The following is a 12,071-nucleotide window of genomic DNA, read 5'->3' as shown; positions in this document are numbered from 1 at the left end:
CTTCTGATATTAATCAGTGGTATCTGGATTTAAAAATTGGATTCAGCGCAGTGGTATCATTCTATGCTTCCATTGAAAATACTGGGCAAGCATATTTAACCTGGTATCTCAGAAAGCTAAGCATTTTTTTTTTATATTTTGGGATTTTGGATTCGTTTTATTCAACCAGATTTGTCATAAATTGTTCTTTTTTAGGCGCAAGCAAATGAAAGGGAACTAGAGAGAGAGGAGTTTCAGAAAGAGATTCGTCGTTTAGAAAATGAGTTAAAGAACCGAGGCGACAAGGCTCCTAGTAATGAACACCTGGTAAAAGAGGTAAAGTACACGTTATTAGTTAAACGCATCTGGCTAAAAAAATTTAGACACATACTCAAGCGAGGAGGTAAATACAATACACATGTAGTTAGATATAATATAAGAACATACTTTATGTGGTGATTTTCTGTGTATTTTGTGTGTGTCAGCTAATAGAATAGTAACAACCTTGACTTCTAGCATAGAAAAACATTTACGTAAATAATGCTATCAAATTCTGATAAAATATATTATTATGTCTGACAGATAAATATCTGAGAGTATGTTAGTGAGAGACCCAAAGATAAAATACAGTGAATAATGTGATGTTTCTTTTTTCTTTTTAAGTTGCAAACTACAGGATATAAACACCTTGTTTATAGGTCTAGATACTAAACAGTGATATTCCCTACAGTGAAAAAAATACCCCGTGTATATACAGCAGTGTGGCTCATTTTAGAAATGATTCAAAGTTAATTTTGCACCCATTTTCTCAAAATCAAGTTGACAACTACTTAGTCATGCCAAAAAACAGGAAGTTAGGTCCAGTGATTAAGCTAGGCTCACAACTATTATGTTTAAAAAGTATTATAAAAAGTAAAAAATAAGAGTTAACTTAATTTTATGGGTTATTCATGGTTTCTATCATGTATGGACCCATATTTTTCCTCATTCTTTCAATATATATATACAGTAATTAATAAATGTTACGTATTTTAATAGCATGTTTAACAATTGGAAGTCCATGTGGAAATGTTGCAACAATGCCAACTCAGGTCGATAGGTCCATATTTTATTTCATTTATTTTTTGTTCAATCGGCCCAGGGACTGCATTAGCAACAATGAGTCATAATGCTATGGATGTGGTGCTTGCAGTACATGAAACATGCAACGAATCACAATACAGTTATTTCATTAACATTGTTGTACAACACTGCTAGCAAAATTAATAACAATTATAAAACAAGTTGCAACTATTCTAGTTAAGCATAAATGCATTGAACATGAATCCAACAACCTGTCTCTTACTCATTTATACTCTTATAATTTGAAAAAAATCTATGCAAATTTATCCCATTTGTTTGAAGTTCAAACAATTTAAATTTATTGATTACTAATCAACATATGTTTTATATTTATTTGAATTAGTTGCAAGACCTTCGTGATGAGATTGGAGACAAAGTTGAATTGCAGCAGGCCACCGAAGAGAGAATCCAGCAATTGGAGAATGACCTTTGCTGGAAACAAGAAACATCTCAGGAACTTGCGAGCCAACTGCGAGAGCTGGAGCAGAAACTTGACCAACAAAAACAAACTGAACAGGAGAATAAACAACAGGAGGAAGAGATGAAGAAGGAACTCGAGAAACTGAGACAGGTGGAAGACGAGTTGACAAATGACAAAGATGTTCTCCAGCAGCAGTTGCAAGATAGTCTGATAAAGCTGTCGCGGTTGCAATCCCAATTGGAGGTAATCAAACATGAGAATCTGGCGCCGTCTCAGGTTGATAGTCAACCGGCAGTCTCATTGGCTGAACAGTTATCCACAGAGAGAGAAGCTAGTGAGAGGAAACAAAAAGAAGTAAGTTCGAATATATTTTTAAAATCTGTTATAATTCTCTGGAACACATATTAGGCCTACTTTGTGACAGTTGTATTGTAATGGGTTGGGACAGTGATACCCAACATATTTTAGTTAGATTTTTATTGTAATTTTGTTTGCCCTTGAAAAAATGTATACCCCCAAGGCTCAGAAACTGAAAGATTAAAATGAAGGTTTGTGCACAGATAAGCTTCTTGTAAAGAACAGACATCAATTTTTTATTATTTCCATTCATAAGCTGAAGTATGAACTAAAAATGTATTTCAGTCTGGGTTAGGATGTCACGAAACCACTGGATATTAAGACCAGTACATGCACTATTGGTGGAAAAAATAATTAAAATTAGAGATTTGTACCCTTGTTTGTTAACTTCTCTTGTTAGCTTATTAAACTACATTGACAGTAATTAATTTTGGCAATGCCTAATTTTGGCTTAACATTCCTTTGCATTCCATAATCTGCTGCTCTATTATGGTAACACCATTTGGATAAAAACAATAAATGCCTAAGTTTTCCTAATAGAATAATTTCCTGCGTAAATGGACAATATCCTATAGCAGACAATGGAAGAGGGAGAGACTTTATAAACTCATAGACCAACAACATCACTGCCGATTTGTTTAATTTACCTAAAAACTATATTTGTCTGAACCACAACATCTTTCTTTAGGAATTATGTTTTGTCCAAACTGATGAAGATCGTTTTATCCTAGGTATTAAGCACAATCTCGGTGATCTGGTGGTAATGATAGTCAAGCAAAATATCTGAAGGTCATTCATTCAATTCCCAACCAATTCACTTGCAGGATTTTTTTGACAAGTATTTGAGTATGTGCTGACTATTCAGTACAACACGTCATTTTCTATTGAGTTTCCTGAAGTGAAACACCTTTTCGAAATAATTACATATCTGTGATACATTCTTATGGAGAGTTCAAGTGAAAGTAGGTTTAAAATATAATAAATGTTGATGTATGTTTAAACTAATTGCTTACATATTTATCTATACCTATCTCAGATTGATGAATTGGTAGAACAACTTGAGCAGTTCCGCGATGAAATCGTTAATAAGGATGAGGAAATTGAGCAACTTACGTTGCAGCTTGAGGTAGTTAAAAAAGAACAGGCTGCACAGTTGGTAAGTACTTTATACACAAACTATATTATATTATTTGGTTAATATTATGTATTTTTCCTGTTTCCTATTTGAAAATCGACTTGCCTGTGTTCCAGTGATCACTTGAATCAGAACTTCACTCGTCTTGAAAAAAACATTCCAATTCTTTTAGAGAAGTGGTGATCATGGTTTGGATTTTGAAAAACATGAGAACTGTGGCATGAATGAGTATTGTTATGTCAAAATTTTTAATTTGTGACTAGAAAAACCAGTCGTTTATATGGCTGATATCCAATGAATTAAATATTCATAACACTATTTTTAAAAATTCAAGCAGAATCTAAATTTTGAATTTATCCGACAAACGGCTGAGAGCAATCACATATAATATGTGGTATTTTAAAGCAGTTGTAAACGTCTCTATCACCGACAGTTTGACACAATCTGATTATTAGACTTGCATCCAGGCACTTTCTGAAGTCGTAAACTCAATCATGTAGTGTATGTTACATTGCTTATACTTACGGTAAATACGTTTGTAAATATGTCCGTACAGAACAAGTGAAATGATAGCATTTGAAAAGTCACCATTGACACAAGACATTCTCAACTTCATTGTATTATAGGAAATTAGAAAATTATATTTATAACAAAGGTCATATAAGTCATGGATATTAATGTTTTTTTACCATTTTTTAAAATTCTGTACTACCTTTTAGTAATTATTTTATTACTTAAGGAAAGATAAATGGCCTGTTGCTGCCTTTCATGTAATCTAATGTGTTGAATTATTAGCTAGAGATTACCATCTAAGGATGTTTTTATATGATATCTTTTGACACATGTTTTAAGCTGATTCTTGAGGTATTAGATAAGCTCTTGTTTGGTTGTCATTATCATGGTCTGAAGTCTATTAAAAATCACAAGTTTCTACAATAAGTTAAATTAGGCTTGCTATTACATTTCTATATTATACTGAGCATACTGTTGAAATTGTTCCAATGAGCACTATATTTAAATTTATTTAATATCAATAATAAATATTAAACTTGTTAACAATAATTATATCCTAAATAATATTGCATTTTCATAGCGCTAATAAAATATTTAATACTTGTTTCAGTAGCACTTCGTAAAATAGATTTTTTAACAAGCTCTTTGCTTTTAATGCATGCTCTCCAATAGGAGGTGGGATTTTTTGTGATTCAAAGATTTTTTTGGGTTATTTACGGTGAGAATTGATTCCAGTTACCAGCCATTTAAGCAGTCATTATCTAATTGTTATTGTTCAGTACATTAAACTTGTAAGCTGTGATGGTTGAACTATTTATCCATCCTTGAGAGAATACTAGAGAATACCTAATGCCACGTGGTAACACTTATTCATATTTGACAACAAAAGCAATCAATGTTTCATTTTCATATTGAATTCAGTGTTTCCTTACAATCCGTAGTTAATTTACATACCAATCAATATGCACAGAATAGAATATGCTTAGACTGACAATAAATAAATAGAGCTACAGATGCAATTCATCTGTATTATGATATTGTCGGGCAGGTGATATGGTGCTTTATGAAATGGCCACAGAGCATTAAAGGTTAGTTGTAGCCTTCTACCTTAGAATATTATTGTTATTAGTTACTATACCTATCTTTTACTAAGGAATTCCACCAAACTGAATCTATTTTCTGGATTCTGTGGAAGTTACTATTTATACCAAAAAAAAAAATTGTTATTTTTTTAGTGTTAAACATTCTTCGAACTGTAGTTTATTATAGAGGTTAGGTAATGTGAACACTTATTTCATTCATTTATTTGTAGATTATTTTATATTTATTTGAAGGATATAGTTAGTTAATTGATGTCGGATAAGGTACCAGGAATAGTCATATAAATGCATAAACTGCAACACATACTTGTACTGTATTTTTATCAAATTTCTTGTTTAACCATATGTATATTAAAATGCTAAATATTTTTCATGGATGATGATTATGGCTCAACAAACAATACGCAGCAATCCTAGTGTGTGCTATTGATAAGAATATTATTCAATTGGTTAATGTTCCCAAGTGACGGACAACCGTCAGAAAATATGAAGCAATGTTGTTAAAACATCAACATGATGTGATGGCTCATGAATATTCTGCTGCATGGTACAGTACATTACCACAATGTTTGCAGGTACACCTACTGCAGGTATGATCTGGGGTCCCAAGTTTGAAGAAGTCAATTCCAGGAAATTGTTTAAACAAACATTCTTTAATAGCATATCTAATTTTGTTTTGCTACTTTAATATGGTGATGCCAATCAACACTGACTTATGCAAGACAAATGGGTGGGAGATGGGTTATTTTCTGGGAGATTCCTTGGTATGACGCATCAACGTGATGTGTAGCTTGTAGCTGAAGGCCACCGATTGTCCGCTTTTTGTGTTGACGTGATGATGCTTGTGACTGAAGACCACTGCATTTTCTGCATGGTACACTACAGGCCACTGTATATCACTATGCCACATGACTATGATATGAGGCTTGATGACTGCCACTGTTTGTCCACATTTATGTCAACATGATTTTTGGCTTATGATTGAAGGTCATTACGTGCACATGTGTAACATCAACATGTCCCATTGGAATAACACACGAGTGCGCCTCCTGACTAGAGGATATTCAATGTTTGTGTGGGAGTTGGATTTGTGCGGGAGTTAGATTTGTGCGGCAGGCATGTTGTCATTCAGAGTAAAAGATTATGATTATAATATTAGTAACATAAGGACAGTGAATCTCAGAAATTAGACTTAATTGTGAAAGACATTACCTATAAAATCTGATAAATGGCTAAATGGAATTCGCTAACTGAATTGAAATAACATCCACTCCAGGCAGTCCTTAACCTGAAATTACAATTGAAGACTAGTTTCTTATGTGAATATTTATTTAGACACCAGCTTATTAGTGCTCACTGGCAAAAGCTTAAAGTGTCCAAATAGATGTTCGTACTTGTCTTTAAAATACATTTATTTTGATTGGAATTAAAATGTTACGAGTAACACTCATTGCATCATAACTTCTAAATTCCGGATGCACTTTGGAATCCGCTTGATAATGCCTCCATTCAGGGAGTTGTTTGTCAACACCAATAGTGTGAAAATCATTGCAATATTGGTCTGACAATGCATTCCATTTTATTTATGTTTGCTTCATTAATCTGGATGAATTAATCTAATTAATATGCTCTAAAAATTGTTGTTGGCCTTTCACTAAATGGGTCAGTACAACATATCAAATTGCAGCTAATTTTCTTTGGTAAATTATTTAGCAATTACTGCATATTATTATATTATTTAAGTATTTAAAATTTATTGACATATTATTAGATTTGTTATTATTTTATTGATTATTGGTATGGTGTTAAGTGGTATTATTTTCAATTCTTTCCTTAATAATTCATTAAAAAAAAACTTGATGTAAGCTGATCAAGCAAAAGTCAAGATTCAGTTTACTAAACTGTAGTTGTTGCTTTTTGTTGTTTAGTAATTATTATTTTTATGGTTATTTGTTATCAAAAGTATCATCATTGGTATCATAATCTGTATAGCATCATTGTTATCACCACCACTGTCATCATTATTACCATTGTTAGACCATGTCTGATAAGAAAAATGTTTGATTGTTTATTGAAATAATATTTTCTTTAAAATTGATTTGCAGAATGAGTTAAAGCAGGCAGAAGAGAACAGGAGAAAGGATGGTGATGGAAATGAATCAATGCCCGAGTTTGCTCAGCAACTTATTGACGAAAAGAACTTGGAAATTGACCATCTAACGGAACAATTTACACAAGCCCAGGATCATATCCAATTCCTGAAGGAGAAGGTTGACCAGCAGGAGTTGGAGCTTTCGAAGCAGAATACATTTGATACATCACCAGCTCACGTGGAAGAGGTCCTGGTGACAAGTAGTAGAGATACTGCTCTTGGGCATCCACCTGTAGGGGCAGAAGCACCAGGTCCTGCTGAAAAAGATTATGCTGAACAGCTGGTAAGTTTTCCATCTCTTTGAAGTAATAAGGTTCTCCAGTTCAACGTTCATCATCTGCATAAAATTGAAGTTGGTCTATATAATCAAAGAGTATAGAAACAGCCTGAGAGCCTAGTACGCTCGTTGAGAACGTAAACGAACGATAGCCAAACGCAGCCAGTAGAGGACGCCCGCTGCTCTGTTTGTATGTTCTTCATTGCCCAGTACTACACTACGCACGGTTTGTTTTGTTTATCGGTTTCTCACATGGTGCAGTACTTTCATAGAGGGTGGTAGATTTATTTCTTTTTCTTTACCATCATACCACTCTAAAGTGAACGCACATCCTAAAACTCATAGTGGGTCCACTCCATGACGACGATGGCAAATTCTATCGTAGATTAGGGGAGTATTTACAAATGGGACTACACTCTCTTGTTTTTTTTTTCTATACTCTTTGATTTAAGCAAAAATTTGTTGACAGTGACAATCAACAATATATATTGAATTCAACAGCAGCTTAATAAGTTAATCTGGGACTTAAAATATATCAGGCAGCCACTATTATACTCTCCATTCACCATGTCCTTCGATGTAGTTTAGCCTAGTTTTCGCAGACAGGTTCTTTCAGTCACTTGTTGCCAGTGTGTTGTGGTTGACAATGTACTTTGTCTTATTTAGGGAATGTCCCATTACTTCACGCACTCACAGTATTCTGTGATTTGAAAGAATAATGATGTTCTATTACCACACTTGCTCTTAATCTACTGCTATAATTGTCTCGCTTTACAATGTACCATAATCCTGATTGAGGAAGTTCCCATTAACTCGCTCGCTCTCAATGTATTTTCTCTTTTATACAAAACCTATACTCTACTGTGGCTAGCTGATATTTTTTAATGATCAGAATTTAAAAAATACCTGTGATGACTAGCAATACAAAGAGCAAATGTACTTATTAAGAAGTACGTATAAACAGAATTAATGAGTTTGTTAAGTTCTGCTTGATTAACTTTCCATTCAACCTGTCTTGAAATTAAGGCTTTATTAAATTAAAAATATGTTTTTTACAAATATTCATAGCAAAGTATATTTATTTTTTTTATCCGAAGTATAATCAAAAATGCGGCAAGGATGTTAGCATTATTAAATTAGTTATGAGTAACAGACGTATTAACTTCCTTTTTGTGCCAAACCGGTTTTGTTTAGCTGTGCATTCAGGCAAGACGAAGCATCCAAACAAAGCTGTCTTTTAAAATATTTCTGTTGCCATGGAAGCATACTAGCTTAAAATTCATTGTCTGTAGAACCAGTTATTTTGTGATTTACCATGCACAAAAGGTTTGGAATGTGAAAAGACAGTAATTGGAAGAGTTTTACCAGGGTTGGTATGACATTGAAGCTATTATTAGTAGTAAAAATGAACGTCCATTGAGTTTATAAGGATGTAGCTGCACATAGGCCAGTATTGCGCTGGTTGGGACACCGGTCAAACAGTAAGCATTATATGAGAGCATTGTTTATATCAACTCTTCAAATTGTTTTGTAATCAGTGTATTAGGTTGTAGTATATTGGCATGGAGATACCTTTGTGCTCTTTACTTGAGGCAGGTGTTGATATCCAACAAGGCTGCATCATATTCTAGGTAAACATGAAAGGTGTACTAAGGTTGTAGTAGAGCTATGTAGAAATGACCATTTGTTTTACAGTCTTTGCGTGTCATACTATAGCTTTCAAACTGGGAATATACTAGTAAAGGATTACCTTCATTTACAAATGCTTGTAATCATTTTTTCTTTGTAAGTACTCCATTTTAACATTAAATATTATACTGAACAGAGTACGTCTAATGTGGATGTTACAATCAGGTTGAAGCACAGTTAATTAATTGGTATTTTTACACTACATGGGTGGTAATTCATTCTCTCCATTGGTTGCGCTGAAGCTGAAAAGCAGGTCAACTGTATCTGACAACTGACATTTTGTTTTGCCACTGCTTAGAATAACTAGACAATCAATGATTTCTCATCAGCAGTTTTGATATGCCTCCATTAATCCTGTGATTTTTGTTCCCTGATTTGTTGTGATAAACTATACAGTAGTTTTGTTTGACCCTTTGAATGTAACTGTACATAAACTTGTGTAGAACTGCCAAGTGCCTGAAGAAATGTCAGATGTTCCATTCCGATGTTACAGAGCATTTTGTAAACAAAAATAAAATGCTTACGAATGTCCTTTATGTATCCACTAAGTATAGTAGGTATAGTCAAAATGTGTATTTGTAGAGAAAATTAACCAGTGGTTTTACTTCAAAAACAACTTTATTACACATGGTGTACCGGAAGTTTAATTATTTTGTTATGTGTAGTCTGTTACAACTAACTACAATTTTTCTACACAGATTGTTATATTTCTACAACTGTCAGTGGCTTTACTACAACCTTCTGCCCAGGATGTGAAAATTGACTGCTTGGTTGCTTGTCCTCGATTAATTTCAAATTATTTATTTATTTGCAGGGGAACATAAAGGCTGAGTTTGAGGAGATGTTACAGGAGCGTGATAAAGAAATAAGCAAACTGCACGAAGCATTATGCAATGAGAAGAACCGAGATCTACTCGCTGACCCGACAGTTCTGAAGGTTTTGGAGCAACAGGAGCGAGATAATGACATGATAAAGGTAGGCCTATGAATTTTCTTTGTTGAGCAAGTTTTAAATTATTAAACTGTTTATTCATAGTAGGAATGCAACATGTAAATGTTAAAATGATGATCTGGAAAAAAAAAACAATAAGGAATAATTCATAAAACATGAAACTAGCATGCAGCAACTAAAATAGCCAAAAGCCATAGGTTATGATATAAAGGTGAGCTGAAAATGTCACATTTAGATAAAGCTGTTTCTACAACTTGTCCAGACTAAAATAATGTCCCTACTGTACATTCGAAAATGTAGCCCAAACTAACTGAAATGTGAATGGGGTTTCCATCTCCGATAAGGGGGTTTCCATCTCCGATAAGGAGCTCTAGAAACACTCAGCTGATTGATTAATTGATGTTTTTTAGCTATACTACATCTATTACTCTGCCGTCATGAAGTTGATTGATTAATAGTTGATTGATTGATAGTTGATTGATTAATAGATCTTTTAGGCCTCAATTATACTGCCCTCATGAGGAGCTCTAAAAACACTCAACTGATTGATTGATTAATAGTTGATTGATTAATAGATATGTTTTTAGCTCTACTGCCTCTATTATACTGCCCTCATTGGAGATTTCCAGATTATGAGAATTTGTTTTATTAAAATTAATACAGTACTACTGTTTGTTGGTCGTCAAATCAAAACCTTACCATTATGACAACTGTTTAGCTTTGTCCACATAACAGGAAATGCTGGTTAGCAAGTAGGAAGTCATCATAGTTGAAAGGTTATTCATTATTATGCTCAACTGTAGGTACTACTAGTCTGGATACACTGTTTATCCTGCTCAAAGTATGGTAGTAGTGATGTGGGCTTTGTGTGGAGTAGAGTTTCTTGAGTTGTAAAAGTTCCTATATTGGTGTCATGGGAATTCTGTGGGTAAGGTAGATTTGAATTTAGCTTATAGCTACTGTAAGCAAGAACATTGGTTTCATTAGCAAATGAATTTAACATTTTTCAAAACATTTTTTTCTGCTCTAGTATGTATCATTTTTTTTTTTTTTTTTTGGTTTATAACACAGTTTCACAGTGGTATCAAGTTAGCAACTGATGATTATCAATTAATTTAATGAAACAAATGATTGCAGAGATATTTAATTATTTAATATTATTGTTTACATTATTTAAATATATTTTATATTTCTGTGCACATAGTGTTTGTTAAATAATTTTTAGCATCCTAAAATATTGCCATGTGGATATTAACACAAAGAATACACAGGTTAGAGGTCATTAATATTATCAGAAATGTCTTGGAATTGTGTTACTAATTCAATTAGTTTAAAGTGCTCATCCTCTCCTTGACATTATGGTATTTATTTATGATATTAGTACATTGATAGTAAACCTGAGCCTGTTATTCAGTTTAATACATTAGAGGTCTATTAGAATTTGCCAAAGTAGTTCTAGTTACTAAGGTTTTATTATTGTGAATCCTTTCAGAAAGAAGTGACTGAATTGTGTGTATGTACTGCAAGGCTTTTTCAAAAAGCAGTGTATAGCTCTGAAAAAAAAGAAAATATATAAATACAGTGTATAAATTGAAATACTATTTATAGATTTAAGAAAAAGATGCTTTAAATTTAATTTCTGCATCTTGCATGAAGTAATTTTCAAATTTAAACAACAACATCCACTCTGAAGAAAATGAAACATGATAAGAACACTAGTGACAAAGGTAATATGTAGCCGCTATTGTTATTAATGGATAATCAAAAGCGTATGGCCATGTCAATACAATGTTTAGTTTCTGGCATTTTGGGAAGATATTCAAACTTGTTATCTGTGCAGATATACTTCCTCTTTTATAAAATCATCAGTCAATTGCTGTTCCGCTATTAGTAATCACCCAACTTCTCTGCTTTGGCTGCCTTGCTTATCTTTCAGGTAATTTTTTTAATGGGGGATTAAATTAGTTTTGATTCTGAATGTTTGTGTAGTTGATCCATCGATATCAAAATAACAATGGAAATCACAATTTTAAATTAATGTTGTTAAAGGATTTTTTTTAATCAAATTTATATTTTCTGAATACTGTTAATTTGTAGGTATTTAATATAATAAAGAAATGAAAACAATTAACAATTTAAATAAAATTTTAATTTCTATGTTTAAAAATAATTGGATAGATAATCTTTCTGAATTTTTATTTAATTTGTTACAATATATATGAAATCCTATCAAAATTAAAACACAATAATCATTTTTACATACTGTAACTTGTAAGCAAAAGGGGGAAAATCTATATTAATATGGCAGAGAGCTGATGTATTAATTTTTGCCAATTTAAAAGATTAATCCAGTGGTTTATTACTCACAAATCAA

The 12,071-nt window shown here is 32.7% G+C and overlaps 1 protein-coding gene across 4 annotated transcripts in view; it reads left to right on the top strand.

Annotated features, from left to right (window-relative positions):
* The window catches only part of LOC117116506 (A-kinase anchor protein 9-like), a gene marked incomplete at its 5' end in the record, with an annotated part of 74,580 nt that overhangs the window by 44,515 nt on the left and 17,994 nt on the right, over positions 1 to 12,071 (top strand). For all 4 annotated transcript variants that reach the window (XM_033260583.1, XM_033260579.1, XM_033260589.1 and 1 more), the window contains 5 exon segments: positions 196 to 315; positions 1,445 to 1,876; positions 2,916 to 3,035; positions 6,733 to 7,062; positions 9,560 to 9,721. In XM_033260583.1, the coding sequence (XP_033116474.1) occupies positions 196 to 315; positions 1,445 to 1,876; positions 2,916 to 3,035; positions 6,733 to 7,062; positions 9,560 to 9,721 (1,164 nt within the window).

This window comes from Anneissia japonica, unplaced genomic scaffold, assembly GCF_011630105.1.
Source record: "Anneissia japonica isolate Jap-2015-1 unplaced genomic scaffold, ASM1163010v1 scaffold199_len4679917_cov187, whole genome shotgun sequence".
Lineage (NCBI taxonomy): Eukaryota > Metazoa > Echinodermata > Crinoidea > Comatulida > Comatulidae > Anneissia > Anneissia japonica.
Note: the sequence above shows the minus strand (reverse complement) of the source record. Positions and strands in the feature narration are given on the sequence as shown.